Source organism: Neophocaena asiaeorientalis, unplaced genomic scaffold (genome assembly GCF_003031525.2).
Source record: "Neophocaena asiaeorientalis asiaeorientalis breed wild unplaced genomic scaffold, Neophocaena_asiaeorientalis_V1.1 scaffold143, whole genome shotgun sequence".
NCBI lineage: Eukaryota > Metazoa > Chordata > Mammalia > Artiodactyla > Phocoenidae > Neophocaena > Neophocaena asiaeorientalis.
The window spans coordinates 1,131,658-1,151,847 of NW_020175536.1; the positions used below are offsets into that span (position 1 = coordinate 1,131,658).

The 20,190-nt window shown below is 38.9% G+C and overlaps 1 protein-coding gene across 2 annotated transcripts in view; it reads left to right on the forward strand.

Moving 5' to 3' along the window:
• The window catches only part of MAML2 (mastermind like transcriptional coactivator 2), a 359,536-nt gene that overhangs the window by 331,185 nt on the left and 8,161 nt on the right, over positions 1-20,190 (forward strand). Inside the window, exons 3-4 of one of the 2 annotated variants that reach the window (XM_024731309.1) lie at positions 12,576-12,779; positions 18,544-18,655. In XM_024731309.1, coding sequence (XP_024587077.1) covers positions 12,576-12,779; positions 18,544-18,655 — 316 coding nt within the window. The remainder of the gene's footprint in view (positions 1-12,575; positions 12,780-18,543; positions 18,656-20,190) is intronic. The other variant, XM_024731310.1, reaches the window with a different exon arrangement.

The following is a 20,190-nucleotide window of genomic DNA, read 5'->3' on the forward strand; positions in this document are numbered from 1 at the left end:
GGAGAAAGTAAAGCCTAGAGAGCTTAGAAGAGAAGACTACAAAATTAACAAGCGTCACAGGAAACAGATTCAATGAAAGAATGTCATAGTGTGTAAGAATTGGGTGGGCCAAAATGTTCATTCGGTTTATTTCCGTAAGATGGCTCTGGTAGCACTTTGTCTTTAACTTCATTCGAAACAATTTTGTTAGATTGTAGGTGACAGCTGCCATATCAGCGTGCATTTTTAAAAACTTATCAAAATTGGTGAATTTTTGTGTAGCCATTTTAATATTGAAGATGGAAGAAAAACAACATTTTCGGCATATTATGCTTTATTATTTCAAGAAAGGTAAAAAAACGCAACTGAAATGCACGAAAAGATTTGTGCAATGTATGGAGAAGGTGCTGTGACTGATCGAACGTGTCAAAAGTGGTTTGCAAAGTTTTGTGCTGGAAATTTCTCGCTGGACGATGCTCCACAGTCCGGTAGACCAGTTGAAGTTGATAGCAATGAAATGGAAATAACAATTGAGAACAATCAACGTTATACCACGCAGGAGATAGCCGACATACTCAAAATATCCAAATCAAGCATCGAAAATCATTTGCACCAGCTTGGTTATGTTCATCACTTTGGTGTTTGGGTTCCACATAAGTTAAGCGAGAAAACCTTGACCGTTATTTCCACATGCAATTCTCTACTTAAATGTAATGAAAGCATTACGTTTTTAAAACAAATTGTGACGTGTGATGAAAAGTGGATACTGTACAATAATGTGGAATGGAAGAGATCGTGGGGCAAGCGAAATGAACCACCACCAACCACACCGAAGGCCGGTCTTCATCCAAAGAATGTGATGTTGTGTATATGGTGGGATTGGAAGGGAGTCCTCTATTATGAGCTCCTTCCGGAAAACCAAACCATTAATTCCAACAAGTACTGCTCCCAATTAGACCAACTGAAAGCAGCACTCAACGAAAAGCATCCAGAATTAGTCAACAGAAAACGCATCATCTTCCATCAGGATAACACAAGACCGCATGTTTCTTCGATGACCAGGCAAAAAATGTCACAGCTTGGCTTGGAAGTTCTGATTCATCTGCCGTATTCACCAGACACTGCACCTTCGGATTTCCATTTATTTTGATCTTTACAAAATTCTCGTAATGGAAAAAATTTCAATTCCCTGGAAGACTGTAAAAGGCACCTGGAACAGTTCTTTGCTCAAAAGATAAAAAGTTTTGGAAGATGGAATTATGAAGTTGCCTGAAAAATGGCAGAAGGTAGGGGAACAAAAGGGTGAATACATTGTTTGATAAAGTTCTTGGTAAAAATGAAAAACATGTCTTTTATTTTTACTCAAAAAACCGAAGGCACTTTTTGGCCCACCCAATAAGAAGAAGTCAAAATTGTAAAAGAAACTAATAATGTAATATAGGTGCTAACTCTTCTTGTACACCTGATCTGAGCCAGAAACTGTGCAACGTATTTTACCTACATGATCTTATTTAAGCCAACACAGCAATCATATGATGAAGGCATTGTTATTTACCCCTTAATAGTTAAGAAGCTGAGACATAGAGACTTTTATAACTTGCCCAAGAACAATTACTAAGTTATGGAGGAAATATTTAAACCCAGGCAGTTTGACGACAAAGGCAGCATTTTTCATCATTATAGTATTTTGTCATGAGATATCACATGAGATATGTGAGAATTTTCTTAGGTTTCTCACTTCTCCATCTTAAAGAGAAAAAAGCTAAAAGTAGTCTATAAAATTTTGATTAACATGAAATTCCAGAGTCAAAATTCCATATTGACTTTTGTTCTGTTTCCAAAGGGAAAATCTTATAGTTTTTTCAAGGTATTAGAAGCCACCTTTGGAAATCGATTCTTAAAAGTTCCAGATTTGTTTCATGTATAATTTGAACATCATTTTGATTTAAGAACCAACCCTTTATAAAGGATTTTCTTCCTTTAGAACTGTGGTGTCATTTATCCCTTCTTTATTCTTCATTACTACTTGTTACTGGATTGCCTTCATGTTTAATGAGAACAGAAAATGCTGATAACTTACCCCATCCAAAACCAAAGTACCTTCCAAACATTTCTAGAGGACTAGCACAAGTGTAGGCTATAAAACTGGTTCCTAATGTATGTCCCTTTGAAATAAATGTTTTTGTAAAGATGAGTTATAAGCTTAATATAGTTATACATTATACCAAAGAAAGAAGAAGAGGGGATTAATATCAACACAATATATGGAGTAAACTCAACAAAGGATAAAATTACGCTAAAACACAAGTTCCTAATTTTCTTTTAGTTGGTGGAGGCAGTGGTGATAATAGTTAGCTATTGCTAAGTTTGAGGCACTGAGCACATCTTTGGATGATTATTGCTTGTTGGTTTATTGCTGGTATTATTACAAACACCACACTCTCCTCACTATCTGACAATCAGAAATCGTATATTATTTAGTCCTATGCCTTGTGTGTGTGTATATGTTTATATTTACATTCAGTAAATATAAAACTGACTTAAGAGGAAATATTAATATTTTTCACATCTATTGCATACCTGATACTAATATACTAAGCAATTCACTTACTCTATGTCATTCGTTCTTAACTACCACCCTTTGAGGTAAATATTATGACCACGTACAACTCTGAAAAAACTGGAGCTGGGATTTGAACCTAGTTTTGTCTGATCCCAGAATGACTATTTTCACTATTGCTGCCTATCCATTCAAATTGCTTTTATAGTAGAACAGAGAGATATTTTTAAATAATTTGACTTTTACCTTATTTTATTATGCCTTCAAAGTATTTTGCATTTTAAAGGCATATGTGTAAAAAAAAAGCCACATTTCTTAACCTATAACCTCATCTTTAAAGTGGGAATCATAGTTAGAATTATTGTGAAGATTAAAGTAATAAATGTCAAGCCCTCAACACATGGCCTGGCACATAGCTTTTAAAAAGTGGTAACTGTGGGCTTCCCTGGTGGCACAGTGGTTGAGAGTCCGCCTGCCGATGCGGGGGACGCGGGTTCGTGCCCCGGTCCGGGAGGATCCCGCATGCCGCGGAGCGGCTGGGCCCGTGGGCCGTGGCCGCTGGGCCTGCGCGTCCGGAGCCTGTGCTCCGCAACGGGAGAGGCTGCAGCAATGAGAGGCCCGCGTACCGGAAAAAAAAAAAAAAAAATGGTAACTGTTAGTAGAAATTGTACTCCATCAGTCTGCCTTCCTCCGTCCTTACAACAAAGGCACGGAGTCATTGTCATTATCATCATCATCATGATCTCCATTATCACTCACCACTAGCTGTTTTTCTTCCTAACACGTCCTTTATGCCCTGGACCCCTCTAAGCTGGCACACCCATTAAAGCAACACTGGATTTAACAACTTTGCTCAACCTTTGCCTTCTGTCCTGCACTGGCTTTCCAGTTGCCTTTGAGAAGTGCTAGCATTTTCATCCCATGTGTCTTACAGCAAGTTCTGTCCTCATTTTCTAGTTTGCACTGCTTCATTTATTCATGTATTTATTTATACAAAAAAAAAAACATTTATGGGGAGTCCACTGTACCCTGCGAATTTCATGATGAACATCCCAGCCCTCCAAGCATTTATAATGGGAGATAGATATAAGCAAACAAGCCGTTGTGATACAGAGTGACAAATGCTACCTAATGGATCCATACCAGCTTTTAGGGAAGCACAGAAGAGGACACTGAACAGCCTTGGGAGGTCAGAGGAGACTCCCTGAAAAAAGGACATCTGAGCTGAGCCCAGAACGAGTGGGTGTTTACTTGGCAGGGAGGGGCAGGGGAAGAGTGTTCCTGACAGAGAGGATGTGAACGCATCAAAACTGTGGAGAGGAGAAAGAGCTCTGTGAGACTGGAGAATTGCGAGTGTTTTAGTATCACTATAGTATAAAGTGAAGAAAGGACGTTTTGAGACGTGAAATGGGAGGAAAGATGCGGAAGCCAGATCTAGAGGGACTTTTCTCTATACCATTTTTGGGAGTTAGGACTTGATTCCAAAGGCAATGAGGAGCCGTGAATGGTTTTAATCTGGATGTGCAATGTAGAGGACGTACTCAAGGAGAAAATCATTTCATTTCTTTCATAAACACTAACCTTTGAGGGATGGGAGGTGGAGTTCTCAACCTGAGGTCTGTTGATGGTCTATGCATGTTTAGAAGATTTGTAAGCTCCCTGAAACTGTAAACAAAATTGTTACTTGTATGTGTACTTGAGGGGAGGGGAGAAGAGACAGAATCCATAGCTTTGTGAAATCCTCAAAAGGCACTGTTATCCAATGACAAGTTTGAAACCAGTGCTCTAGGGGCAGAAAGCAAAAAGCTAACTTACAGAGCAGAAATTTCAGGTCTGCCACAAAGAGCCCTTCTAAAGTTGAAAAGTTTTCTTTTAAGAAAAATTTCTCATTCCTTCCCCTAAGTTACCAAAGTCTTCCCACTCCACCCTGACCCACTGACGTTTTGTTCCTGGCCACTCTCCCACTTAAATGCTGCTTCCTCGCTCATGGAACTGTTCTTCTGTGCCAACCCATAACAAGTGTCCACCCCAGAGGCTAAGAATAGACACAGTGTCCTGGTGACTTGAAAATTAGGTAACCTCTGAAGGATGAACTCTACAGTGACCACAAACTCATTCTAATCATTTGAACCAAACAGATTATTAACATATGATCAGGGTTTCCCTGCAGGGTGGAGGAGAATGTTCTGAGCAAGCGAAGAAAAACATCCTATTAAATAGATGAGAAAAGCAGCTACTGTTCAGAGTTGCAAAGGATAAAGAAAATACTAATCTAAATACATCCTTCTGTGTTTGCATATTCTACGTTTCAACATCTCCCCTACCCCCCCTCACCCCCACAAGCCAGTTCTATCAGACAAGCTATAATTCTCTCAAGCAAATAGACTTTATTCCATTCATTTCTCCTTAATGTATTTTCCTGGATTTGGATATGGTTCTTCATCTTTCCGTTAGGTTTTGTGATTTTGTACAAGTCAATTCCTTAACGTTTCTGGGCAGTGTCTTCAACTGTAAAATGCAGTTGGATAAAAGATGTGTAAGTTGCTTTTCCGTTTCTGCTGTTTGTAATGGTGGCTGGAGTGAAGGGCTATTGTGAACAGATGTCATTATAGATATTTTTTATTCTCAACTTGCCGGTTCCTTCCAAGGATTTCTGGGTACTTTCTCTAAGGCATTTTATCAATTTAATGTAAAAGACCAAAGTACTTAGCCTGACTTGGCTAGTACAGCCAAATAGAGCAAGGGTCAGAAAATTTTTTTCCATAGAGGGCCAGATAGTAAATATTTTATGCTTGTGGGTTATAACGTCTCTGTCACAGCTATTCAACTCTGTCGTAGCGGGGAAGCAGCCACAGACAATATATAAATGAATGTGTATGGCTATGTTCCAATAAAATTTTATTTACCAAAAAAGGTAGCAAGTTGGATTTGACTGGTCATGTCATAGTTTAATGACACTTGAAATAAATGACTGGAAAAAAAATAGATAAATAAATAAATGACTGGAAACCTGAAGACAGCAGTGTTTTGTCCCTTCAGTCTTTCTGTGTAGAAGTTGTTTCCTGGATGATTTCCTGATCATTGTTTTGTTGTCACTGTCATTACTGTTGCTGTGTGTCAGCCACTCCCAGCCACCTCACCATCCATATGCCCCAGATAAATAAATGAAGTGGGCCTGCCATCTTGTAGGGAATCTGAAACAGCTAAGGCAACTTGCTTCTCAGGCATAGAGATAAATAAATGGCTTCATAAGCAGACAGTTCAGAAGATGCATAGCCTGGAGGAACAGTTGAGCAGTTAGTTCATGGAGACAGGGAAAGAAGAAAAGAGGTAAAGAGACAAGCTGGGGGGAGGGGGAGAAAGACTGAATAGCAAATCAGTTTGTGAGATCTACTGTACAGACTTGCCCAGCTGGGTACTTTATCTTGAATTTGTTTTGCAAATTGCAGATGCCTAGCTCTGGAAGCCAAGAAAAAGAAAGGGCAGTCATTCCACGCCAAAACACTCTCATGGATCCCAAGTAACTTACATTACTTCATTTTTGTGGGGAAAAAAAATCATTATATATTCCCCTTCCAAAATAAGAGAAACAGAGAGCCATTTTACCCAGATGCCCAAAACAAGACAAATATTTTTTAGAGGTTTTTTTTTTTTTAATATTAAGAGAACAATACTTGTCTGATAACTGCTTGCTTTGTGAAACTTTCTATGTCACTGTTCAGCCCACAAAACTGCTTTAATAGTAAAACTGACTGAATTCAGTGAGTATTAATATTTCAACATACTTCAGTGAAACCAGGGATATTTTTGTTTGCTGCTTTAGGACATGTCTAATTGGACCCCATTTTACCTTTTGCTGAAATCAACCTACTTCACAGAACACTCACATTCCATTAAAATGAAACAGGCAATCCTAGCATTTTTATTAGTTAACATTTTTTAATAAGATATCTCACATATTGACCATGATTTACAGAGCCATTTTATCAAAGTCAGACCTAGGGGCCAGGCCTTCACTCTGGTGTTTGTTACTGAGATTCACAAGGTTTTCTTCATATATACTCTTTCTTTAAATATTTATGCCTGAAATTTTAAAGAAAAGGGTATTGGTGAATTCACTGTTAGGGCTAGAATAATGAGGTTTGGTTCTAATTTTTAATTTGGACATTCTTTTCAAAAGGACTTAAAAATGGCTTTAAGAGAAATGTAGGTGACAAGAAGGAGGACAGGTGATTTGTCCTCTAAGGAAAAGGGTTTTCCATTTTAAAGAGTTCAGGAGTTCCCTTAATTTTCTGCCAGATTTTAGAGACATGGTTTGTGATCTTGTTAAGTTAGTGCTTCCTGTGCTGATCCATGAACAAGCTCTTAAGTCAACAAAGTAACACATTTGGGAAAGCATTCATTTACCATATTTTCCATACATTAAAATATGCATCCAGCTTCCTATAAATGTAAATCAACCTTACACACTGCCACTCACTTGTGAGCATGTTTTGATTTATCCAGTTAAAAGGTTTAGTCATCATATACATGATTTACCAGATGGTCTTCTAACATCCTTGAGACCATTCTGGAAAATAAATTTCCCATCCATAGTCCAGTTGGAAAACTTGGAAGTATAGACATGCTGCAGAGTTTTCCAGCAGGCTGAGTGGTCTTTGATCCCTAAGGCCTGAAGAATGCATGATGTATAATATTGGGTTGGCCAAAAAGTTCATTTGATTTGAAGTAAAAATAAAAGACACATTTTTCATTTTCACCAAGAATTTTATTGAACAATGTATTCACTAACCCAATGAACTTTTTGGCGAACCCAATAGATGCTCAACAAATATCTGTTGAATGAATGATTAAGGGTAGAGTGAAGATAATAATTCCAAAGATATAGTTTGATTATTGGCAAAATTTTATTAAAAAGATATAGAAATGCTTTCATTGGTCTAGCAGTCCTGTGCTGGATTAAAACAAGGATTAAGAAGGTTAATCATATTTAAGCACTTTGCATACTACCCTAACTCAGTGGCTTAGCCAATACTATAAAAGAACTTCAAAATCTTAAATACACATCACACACATACACACACACTCACATAGATGTGGAAAACTATCTATAAGTGCATATTAAATGTAAATTTATATTAAAGCCCAGGATGATAGGATCAGAGGCCTGTTTTGTATGTTAGCATCAAATACCGTAATTTATTGGTAGAAACAGAAAAAAAAACACAAAATGAAAGATCATTTAAGTTCATGATTTGAAAGCGACTCTAGAAATCTGAGTTTTCTAGCATATAAAAGACTACATCAGTAAAAGTAGCCTAATTCATTCACAACCACACACACACACACACACACACACACTCTTTCATCTACGAGCTGAGGATGTGCCATTTTTACCATGGCCTTCACAAGCAATTGAGGAGAAAATGAGTGTTGAGGGAGAAACAGATGATTTCTATTAAGTCAAGTTCTCCATGGGCTGAGTGTAAGGCAAAGAGTGAGGCTGAATATGGAAATCAAAGCCAACGCATGGGAGCATATTTTTCTTTCAAAATATTTTATGTACTAAAGTTTGCACAACATCTTGGCAATGACAGCAAGCCTGTGTAAGGAGGTGTTTTGTGTTTCACAGCTAACATAAGGGCAAAAAAATGCATCAGCAGCCAAATATTACTTCCATCATGAGTGGAAAGAATGTGTATGGTAGAGTACATGGTAAGGCCCACGGGCTAAAAACCACAAGGTTTGAAAATCTACAAAATTTGAAAAGAGAGCTTATCTCTTATTTTAATATCTTTTGGTATTGTAAAGGAATGAAACTAAATTTAGTACGGTCCATCTGTTTGATTAGAGAGAGAAAGACAGAGTTACATTTTCTTGGCATGCAGATCTTTTATAAATCTTAGCAGAGGGTAGTTTTGCAGATTTCACTGGAAATTATTTTGATGATGTTCACTGATTCTGCCAAAGTAAGCATTCTGTCACCTCTTTTCTTTCTCTTCATTTTTCCCCTTTGTAAATACTTTTCTGATCTTTAGAAAATAGAAAACTGCCTGTCACATAGTAGATATTCCGTAAAATTTATCAAATTTATTAATGGACGGATGGATACATGGGTGACTAGACGAGCCATTAGGAGATGTGGATTTTAATCCTAAGGCACTAGTAGGTATCATACCACCTAATGGAAATGACTATGCCTTGCTTTTTAATGCAGTAACTTTGAGTGAGTGTATCCATGGGCTTTGTGATGTGTGTATCGTATGAGCCAGAGATTCTTTTTTTAATTGAAGTATAGTTGATTTACAATGTTGTGTTAGTTTCTGGTGTACAGCAAAGTGATTCAGTTATATATATATAGTTTATACAAGATATTATATAAACCATTATAGTTTATTACAAGATATTGAATATAGTTCCCTGTGCCTACAGTAGCACCTTGTTGTTTTATTTTATGTATAGTAGTGTGTATCTGCTGATCCCAGACCCCTAATTTATCCCTTATCCCACCCCCTTTCCCCTTTGGTAACCATAAGTTTGTTTTCTATGTCTGTGAATCTGTTTCTGTTTTGTAAATAAGTTCATTTGTATCATTTTTTTAGATTCCACATATAAGCGATATATGATATTTGTCTTTCTCTGTCTGACTTACCTGATCTCTAGGTCCATCCATGTTGCTGCAAATGGCATTATTTCATTCTTTTTTTATGGCTGAGTAATATTCCACTGTGTGTGTGTGTGTGTGTGTGTGTGTGTGTGCACGCACACGTGTGTGTATGTGTCACATCTTCTTTATCCATTCATCTGTCGATGGGCACTTAGGTTGCTTCCATGTCTTGGCTGTTGTAAATAGTGCTGCTATGAACATTGGGGTGCATGTATCTTTTTGAATTAGAGTTTTCACCTTTTCCAGATATATGCCCAGGAGTGGGATTGCTGGATCATATGGTAGCTCTATTTTTATTTTTTTAAGGAACCTCCATACTCTTCTCCATAGTGGCTGCACCAATTTACATACCCAACAGTGTAGAGGGTTCCCTTTTCTCCACACCCTCTCCAGCATTTATTATTTGTAGACTTTTTGATGATGGCCATTCTGACCAGTGTGAGATGATACCTCTTTTTAGTTTTGATTTGCAGTTCTCTAATAATTAGCGATGTTGAGCATCTTTTCACGTGCCTTTTGGCCATCTGTATGTCGTCTTTAAAATATAAGCCAGAGGGCTTCCCTGGTGGCGCAGTGGTTGAGAGTCCGCCTGCCGTTGCAGGGGACATGGGTTCGTGCCCCAGTCCAGGAGGATCCCACATGCCGTGGAGCGGCTGGGCCCATGAGCCATGGCCACTGAGCCTGCGCATCCGGAGCCTGTGCTCCGCAACGGGAGAGGCCGCAACAGTGAGAGGCCAGCGTACCGCAAAAACAAATTAAATTAAATTAAAATATAAGCCAGAGATCTTAACTTCAAATGCCTACATGGGCCAAGCAAGTAATAGAAATGAGGGAAGAGGGTGGGTATAATAAAATGAGGAATAGTGGGGACTGTGGCCAACTGGAGAGCACAAGGGCCTACCTGTGTTTAAAAAATGATGGGAGCCAAACATACCACATGTGCAGTCAAGTACACTTACACCATAAGCTCCTTCACAGAAATAATTGTTTCTAAAATATCTCTGCCATACACAAAATAATACAAAGATAAGTAAGAAAAATATTAATTGCTAAAATTTATCTAGAACGTACTAAGTGCCTAGAACTGTTCTAAATTTCACCTGGCCTAATTTTATGTCACGAATGTAATTACATTCATTTTACACATGAGGAAATTAAGACACAATACTTCATAAATCTATATTGGTTGCTCTATATAATAAATAATTGGATATTAAGAAATAAAAAATAGCACAGCACAGAACAAAGTATCAGGGCCCTGAGCTGAGCCCCTAACCCAGACGAAAGAAGCACACTCCAAGAGAGAGTGCTGGTGGCTTGTAGGACATGTGGGGTGAAATCTTTCCCAAGAGCCATGATGGATTTAAAGCTGACAGATCTGACTGGGCATTGCGTGCAGATGTGTTAGGGATAGTTCCTTTCAGCTGCTCAGAGGATGTTCCTGCCTCAGAGCTGACTCTAATTATTTTTCATTAACTGGTGAGAGGGACCACCCACTTCCCATCCCCACACCTCTGCCCTTCTCCCTAAAACACTCCCTTCCAGGCGCCTGATTGAGGGTGACCCCTTAGAACAGTGCTCAATACACATTTGCTGCATGGACAGATGGGTTGACCCAGATTTACAGTAGGAAGCTTTTTCTCCCCAACTCTTCCTGTCTCAACTGAGAGACAATAGAGGATGGTGATTGAGAACTGGAGTTCTGGAGTCAGACAGGCCTGACTTCAAATATTCCTCAACTACTTACAGCTAAGTGATCTCTCTGAGGCAGGTTTCTCATCTGCAAAATTAGGATGAAAATAATAGTCCTTGCTCATTGTCTCATTGTTCTGTTAGGAGGATGAAATGATATTAATCACATAAAGTGCTAGGCCCAATGACTGGCCTGTAACAAACCTCAGTGCATGGTCATTTTAGGATTATTTTGTATCCCTTTTCCTTGTGGCAGTTGGTGAGCTCTGTAGCCCCAGGGATTATTAAAGCAAGACCACGTTTCCTGCATCCACAGGCTTTGAACTGGTGGCTTTTTTTTTTTTTTTTTTTTTTTTTTTTTTTTTTTTAGAAATAAAAAAAAAAAAAAAGGAAATTTTTTTTTTTTTTTGTAGTTCAGCAGATACTAAAGAAAGAGAAGGCAAGTCCACAAGTGGAGCACCTACTATTTACTGCTCATCAGGCATCATGGGAGTTGCTTTATCTTTTTAATGTCTTGTAACCTCACACAGTCCAGCTGGGAATGAAAGTCGGATTTCATTTCTCCCATATAGCTAGTGTTTCTCAAAGAGCATTCCCTGGATCAATGAGCATTAGAATCACCTGAGTAGGTACCTGATCTGTGGCCTCAGAATTTCTGGAGCAAGGCCCACCTGGGTATCTGCTTCCTAGATGAGTATCATCAAAGTGGGAGGATCTTTCATTTAGTACTTGTATCATTTAATCTAAAACTTGATTCTGTATTTTCTTGTATTTTACATGTAAGCATGTCATTTCTTCCTTAATTAGATGATAAATTCTCCAAAATGAGGACTGTGTTTTCTAGTTTTCTTGTAACCCCAGCAGTGCACAGCTCAATCCTAAACACACCAGTTGGGAATTAGTGAAAGCACCTGCCTGGGTATAGCTTTCTGCCCTGCAGGGTGCTGACCTGTCAATGCCTAAACATTGGTAGAGACCTCAGATTAGAATGGCAATTCACCAATACCCAATATTATTTAACACACAATTGTGAGTCTTTGACCAATACTTCCTTATTGTCAGTTGGTGTTCTTTTACTGATTAATGCACTAAGATTCCCAACTTACTGACCAGGGAGCAAAATTAACAAGTCTCTGAAAGGTGAAGTCCCTAACATGTTTCAGTGTTTGTGAAACAGAAACTCACAGGTTTTCCTACCTTATCACAGAAAGCTAGGCCCCTTATGTCCAAAATGGTTATTCAACTTTTAAACACATGAATTGAAATGATTTTCATTGCAGGATCAGCAATGATATGGGCTAACCTTAGGGAAAAGGAAGAACTTGTTACTTTATGATGTGTTTGTTCCTGAGAAATTGAGAGGTTTGTCATATGTTTTTTATGGTAATTTTCTTTGACGTGCCATAAATACCTTCTGGAATGCGGAGGTTCCACCATCAGAGTCACGTGGGAGCTTTTCCAGTACCCTAATGTCATTAAACCAGCTGCTTTGGTTGCTGTGATATGCAATTATTTCTTCTACATTTAAAAACCAATTCTCTGATCTCCAACCCATTAACCACGTTTGATCTTAACAAGTTGAAAAATGTTTGGAATCTAAGCTTATGATCTTTGCACAAGTTTTTTTTTTCTTTTAATTCACAGTAGCTTTCCACCCCCTCCCCTTCTCTTTTTTAGGATCAACACTCTGTGGTAGGCCAGAACACAGGCCCCAGTCCAAGTCCCAACCCCTGCCCAAATCCAAACACTGGAAGTGGTTACATGAACTCCCAGCAATCACTGTTGAATCAGCAATTGATGGGAAAGAAACAGACTCTACAGAGGCAGATCATGGAGCAGAAACAGCAGCTTCTCCTCCAGCAGCAGATGCTTGTTGACACGGTAAAACTTTCTCCCAATTTCTACTGCACATACCTATCGGCCCGACAGAGGGAATTCATTATTTTCCATTTCTACTTACTGTGCTTGTCTCTGTGTCCACCTATGGGACAGCCACCAGGGTGTCCTGGCTGTAAGAGAGGCTAAATCTATACATGTAAAGTGCTGCAGGAAAAAAAAAAAAAAAACTTGATTTACCAGCTGCTAGACAGTTGGAATGCATAGGACCTGGGCTGACTAGCCCTGCCCAGCCCAGGAATGTTTAGAGCCACCAACATGGGCATTGGTATCAGGCACAGGAAACCAGTCTTTCTCCCATAGCCCCAAGGGGCAGAAAATAGGGGACAAAACTTTAATCAACTCAAATCCAAACTGATTCTAGAGGTGAAAGGGTTTTAAAGCAACTTTAAAAGCCAGTGTGGTGTTTCGAAACTTAAAATTTGGCCTCCAAAATACAAGCATCTCAGAATAGTAGATGTTTTTTAAGGAAACCGAAAATGTATTTCCCACTTTCACCACATTTAAGTGGCCTTACCTTAAAGGCAAGGTCATTATTTCCCACACATTACCCAAGCATTAACCCTACTTCACTATTTATCTGCTTGTCCCTTCTATATTCTCAAACTCATACATTCAACAACTGCTCCAAACCCTTCCTGCCTCCTAAGAACCAAAGCCTTTTCTCCAAATTTTATTCTTTCCCTTCAAACTATTTGGCCAAATGAAAGAAGAAAGAGGCAAACTTAACCATCTCCAGGTTGATAGAGCCAAGGTACACAGAAAATAAAATTAAAAAAAAAATAAATTTATACTCAAGGAGCTTTGCAGTAAGAGTCAGAAACCCAGGGTGTGATAAGCGTATAATTCATTCAGTAAATATTTACTAATTTACAATGGGAATACAGCCATAAACAAGACAACCCTGTCTTTGTCTTTAAGGAGCTTAGAGCCCTCTGGGGATGTCAAATAAATAGGCAATTGTAATACATGTGATTAAATGCTGTGATGTGGGATTACCAGAAGTGGTTTCAGAGAGGAAGTTGTATCTACTGAAGATCTGAAGGTGAAGTAGGAGATGGAGGGAAGAACCGGGGAGGATCCAGCCAGAAGCAGCAGCATATTCAAAGACTCAGGGACAATAAAGTATACTACATATTACATTTGCTGAGGTATGTCACGTGCACAAGGATAGGGAAGTGAAAGGCTAGGAGGCCAGAGATCAGAGACCAGAGGATAAAGCTTGCTAAATCAGAATTTATATTGTTGAAAAGCAATGGAAGGGAATTCCCTGGAGGTCCAGTGGTTAGGACTCTGCACTTCCGCTGCTGGGGGCCCCAGTTCAATCCCTCATCAGGGAAGTAAGATCCCTGCAAGCTGCACAGTGTGGCCAAAAACAAAAAAAGAAAAGCAATGGAGAGGACTTTAAAGCATTTGAAACAAGGAAGCACTAGATTCAGATTTGATTTGCATTATAATAAAGGTATAAACATAGCGAGGGAAAATGTAATGGAGGGAAAGATAATATCCAGCTTGGAGAGATTGAGGATAGTCTCCCAGAAGAGATAAAATTTGACTTTGACTTTGAAGGACTGTAGGATTCTGATGGATAGAGTGGTCCACCATTCTAGGTGGAGAGTGGGCCAGAGACCGAAAGGTATAGCCTGGGTGTGTATTCGTTGGTTAGTCTGAGATTGTATGATGAAACATTTAATGCATAGTGAAAAGTACAAATCATAACAATCCTTTATGTTTTTTAAGGAATGACAAATGGAATTAAGTTTGGAATCCAGAGCATGTGAGAAGAAATAGTGAGAAATAAACTTATTTGATCTTGAACAAGGAATAGTGAGAAATAAACTTATAGGTGACCTTGAATGTTGCCCTAAGTTGTAGGGGAACCACTGACTGGATTGCTAAGTGACACAACTAATTTCTACTATAAGTCATAGTTTTGAAATCTCCACTCCTCCTACCCACTCCCTCCCTTTTTATGATCTTCATAAACAAAATAGCTAAGAAACAAGGGCAGTAGAAGAGAAAAGCATACCATCTAAGATCGGTTTACTGGGTACACTTCCATCATTCCCATCAACACTACTAGTTTGTTGACTTGTAACAGGCAGAGGTTGGATTTCTGGATTTTCAGCTCTCATTAAAAGGCGAGGAAACATTCCATGAGGATCCTGTGCTGGCACTGCCCTAACTCTCATGGAGTCCCAGTTGAGTCGCCGCTGGTACAGGTGCAAAGGGCAGTAGCTAAGCTGTGAGAGATGAATGAGAATAAGGCTGCTGTTTTTGTGATTTTTATAAACCATTCACATTTCTTTTTGTTTGGCGGACATTGAGGGTGCCTGTGCTTTTTAGCATATCCAGGAAGAAACAGTCTTTGATGCCACTTTACATTAGCATATGTTTTGTCGTCATTTGCAGTCAGTTGGCAAGGCCACATAGGCTCCTAAATTGAGACATTTTCTCATGAAAGTGTATTATCCCGTACTTTCTATTATTTTCCCACCAATGAAGCACAGAGAAGAGAGATGAGTAGTACTTGTTACAATGGACATCATAATTACCAACACGTTTTGTGCACCTACTATGTGCCAAGCACCATGCTGCGCTTTCACGGTAAAGGATTAATCCTTACAATAGGAGTATGAGAAAGGTCCTAAAATTATCCATATTTTACATTTTGAGATAGCGAAACTGAAGCAGAACAGATGTGGGCAACAGAAGGTTATTTCTATATTAGCTTTTTGGGTCCAAGATATTGGGTTATCATGAGACATTGGTTGTGAAGTTAAATTTCATGTTGCACAGAAGTAACCTCAGGGATGGCCTGTGAGTTTACACTTGCGTAGAATGGGGATGTCCTTCTCTGGCAAATGGAGCAGTCTCCATTCAGTGTTGAAGTCTGGTCTTTGCTGCCCCTCAGCACAAAGTGACAGCATGGCAGTTCTTGTCCACGCGCAAGGCCATTAACTCTAACTCATTTGTGAACAAGTACTTTAAGAAACTCAAGTCTCCAGAGCTGTGTATGTTAACGCTTTGAACAACCTAAATGACCCCTCAGGAGAATAGAAAGTCAATAAGTAGATTGAACGTATGTAAACATAAATCCAGATCTGAAATCTAGTCTTTCGTGGAGCAGCAAGGGCCTGATTATCACTCACACACATGCGTGAATTCTGTTTTCTACAATAGAAACAACAGAAACACCTCATTGCATAAGAAAATATGATAGATGCTTTTGAAAAAGAGAAGATTTCAGAAAGTCCCATGTTGGCATAAAAATCAAAACTGTCAGCTTGCACAATAGTTTACAGCAGGAATGGTTGCATATTGCCACATTTGGGTTCATGGAACATCTCAAGCTGTTTCTTAAACATTTAGGGTTTGGGCAAAACCAGAAAGAGTTTCACCAACCACTTTTCCCCTTAATTTGTAAACCCATATTTAAAAGAAATGTAATCCATATGCTTCTGATTCATTTACACTTAGCTCATCAAAATTGTGTTTTATATGAATTACTTGATGCCCCCAAATCCCTGTGAGTCTTTCAAGTCTTTTTCCTTAGAAACAAGAATTTGAATTTGGTTTGTTGTTGTTTTAAAGCCACTTTTTTTCCTTTAGAGTAGATTTATTCTACTTAGAAGGTTTGGAATTTGTTGGGAAACTGAGAAATACATGGTTTAAGTGGGTTCTAAATTGGGCAGCCCACATTTGGCTTCCATCTAATTAACCCATCTGTTACAAGGTTTTCTTTTCTATTTATTGACTTTTCTATAATTATATTGTTCTCTGTATACCTATGCCAATTATTTTTATCTTCGAAAAAGGGGGTTGCTTTGGGGTTCATGCAAAGTTTCAGTGAAGCCATTCTAAAAACTTCCTGATCCATACTGAGAAACAAAAAAGGAATCTCCTGACGTCCAGAACTGATACCACACTCACAGCCAGGCTATTTTGTTCTCTGTTGGACATAAACAATTTTACAGAGCACTAAGCTCAGACAGGATTGCTCTGAGACCATGATAAAATGAGACAAAAGAAGGCCACTTCATAATTTTGTCTAAAAACAGACATAAACAAGGTCACTGTGCAACTCACAAACTAGGAAAAATTCCCCTGTTTTGCTAAATGAGTGACAAATAATTCTGTACTCAGTCGTAGAATCAACCTCACTTTCTGACAGCTTACAACCTAGAACAAATCCTCGCTTCCTTAGACCCTCCCTAAATCACCCAGTCAAAGCCCAAATCCTATCATAGGTTCTTTCTAATACGCTCCTGCTGAGACACCCTATGGTCCCCGGTGATGTGCCTTCTTCCTCCCTCCAGTGAGTGATAAACCCAACAGGTATGTTCCTGTTCCTGAATGCAAATGCATGTGCCCTACACACAGCGAGGCCAAACAAACCCAAACGTCAGAGTTTGGAGCAGAGGAAGGTTTATTGCAGGTCCAGAGAAAGGTTTACTGCAAAGAGATGGGTGGCTTGTGCCCAAAAAACCCCAAACTCCTTGAAGGGTTTCAGCAAAGGATTTTTAAAGGAAGGTGAGGGAGGGGCGTTGTTAGTTGTTGTAAACTTCTTGGCGTCGGAATCCTTTGTTTTTGCAGCTATCCATTGTAGGTCAAGTCAGATGTTCCCGTAAACCTCCAATAAGACAAATGTTATTCTCTGTTCTGTAACTTTCTATCTCTATATGAATGGACTCTTAAAGGTCAGAGCCCTGAGAATAGGCTATCCTGTATATTTCAGGCTGTAGGCAACATTCTTTTATAAAAGGTGCAGAGCCAGCAGGAGTAAGCACAGGAAAAGGGCCAGATCTAATATGGAGTCAGATTTGTTCTTCCCTCTACATTCCTGGTGGTCTTTGGCTGAGGCCACTGACACTATAAAAAGAATACCCCTGTTTCCTCTGTTAGCCCCCAAACTCACCTACTCTAAAGATCTAAAGGTGGCTGATTCCAGAAGGAAGAAAAGAAGGGAGACCGGGAAATTTCCAGGCTCTGAGAATGGGGCACAGAGAAACGAAGCAGCAAGAGGCCCTTGCATTGTGTGGTCGGAAAGCCTAAGTTTTTGACTCAGGATTTGGTTTTGGTTCTACCACTGTGTGATCTTGGGCAAGTTACTTAACCTAAGGAAGCTTCCATTTCCTTATCTTTTAGGTGGGAATAACCATACTTACTTTCGATGGTTGTTTATAAGGGGGAAAAAGTAGGTAATGTGCACAGAATGCCTATATCAGTATCTGATAGGTTATCTCCTCCAATCTCAGGTTGCCGGATTTAGCAAATAAAAACATAGAATGCCTGAGTGTCCTGCACTTTATCTGGCAATCTTATTCCTACACCTTACACACTTGGTAGGACCAAAATTATATATAGGTACCAAAGTATATCAGGTGTGCTACAAAACAAAGCTAGAAATCCTCATCTCAGAATTCATAGAAATTTTGTCCTCGCTGAAAGCTAATTGCGAAATAAAGAAAATGAGAGTAGTTACAAGACCCAGAACACATGTTGAATGTTAAGGAGAGGTATAAATTACACTTTCATGCAGGAAATTGAAATTGAAAAGTTTTGTCTCTAAATAATGTCCAGGATTCACCACTATGATTGCAAATCATGAATAAAAACTAAGTAAGATCCATGATTCGCAACTATGACTGCAAAATTTTTCTTATATTCTTACTTTTTTGAATCTATACATTTTTACAACTGAGAAAGTAACAATGCAGTTTAAAATGTTTTCATTTGTGTTTTCAAGGAGAAAATTGCTCCACAAGATCAGATAAACAGACATTTGACAAGGCCACCCCCAGATTATAAAGACCAAAGAAGAAATGTGGGCAACATGCAGCCAACAGCTCAGTATTCTGGTAAGTGTTCTTAAAAATTAATAAAAATCATAACTGTGCAAAGAAGAAAACTGTTCAGTTGTTAGTATTTCCTCCTTCCCCCATCTCATATTTAATTGTAACATCTTTCTTAGACTCCTTCTCTAGCTCCCATTTAACTTTCAGATCAAGACCAAACTGGAATTTATTTTAGTCTACTCATCAGTTTTTCTTGCTTATTTTTGTTCCTTATTCACATATTTCACTGCTCTCAGGACTACCTGTGAGAGTCAAAAAAGCATAAATATTTTCTAACTGCTAGGTTCAACCATTCTCCTCCCAACAGCATATCTTGACCCAGATAGTGTAAGGTAAGCAGACATTTCTCCCTCATAGTCACATCTGTAACTTACATAGTGCCCAATCTTTTCATCTCCACCTTTGGGCTCATCTCCCTAAGACAAATAGCCCTATCACCAAAAAATAATTGAAAAGCAAATTAAGTCTTTAGGAAGTCTCTCAAAAATACCAAAGGTGGATTGCATTTAAAATATAAAGCAAGAGAGTTCCCTTTTCTCCACACCCTCTCCAGCATTTATTGTTTGTAGATTTTTTGATGATAGCCATTCTGACGTGTGTGAGGTGATACCTCATTGTATCATTGATTTGCATTTCTATAATGATTAGTGATGTTGAGCATCCTTTCATGTGTTTGTTTGCAATCCGTATATCTTCTTTGGAGAAATGTCTATTTAGGTCTTCTACCCATTTTTGGATTGCGTTGTTTGTTTTTTGATATTGAGCTGCATGAGCTGCTTGTATATTTTGGAGATTAATCCTTTGTCAGTTGCTTCATTTGCAAATATTTTCTCCCATTATGAGGGTTGTCTTTTCGTCTTGTTTATGGTTTCCCTTCCTGTGCAAAAGCTTTGAAGTTTCACTAGGTCCCATTTGTTTATTTTTGTTTTATTTCCATTCCTCTAGGAGGTGGGTCAAAAACTTGAGGACATGGGGGAGGGGGAAGGGTAAGCTGGGACGAAGTGAGAGAGTGGCATTGGCATATATACACTACCAAATGTAAAATAGGTAGCTAGTGGGAAGCAGCCACATAGCACAGGGAGATCAGCTCAGTGCTTTGTGAACACCTAGAGGGGTGGGATATGGAGGGACCGAGGGAGACGCAAGAGGGAGGGGATGTGGGGATCTAGGTATATGTATAGCTGATTCACTTTGTTATACGGCAGAAACTAACACACCATTGTAAAGCAATTATACTCCAGTAAAGATGTTAAAAAAAACAAACAAAAAAACCCCCCCCAAAAATAAAGCAAAACTTCTTAATGTGTATCAATATAGCATAGGTGGCAGACACTACCCCTAAAATCCCTCCCTTCTACTCTCTGAACTCCAAAAGAACCTCTTTTAAACATAACCTTTGCTACCCCTGCCTTCCCCTAGTCAGCATCTGTTTGAGCCTTTCTGCCCAGAACTCTCTGCGGTTTGTCATGGAAACTAAGCTTGTCCTCTATTTTCCTAAGTTCTCTCTGCTTAAGGCCATAAAGGAGATTCTCTAAAGA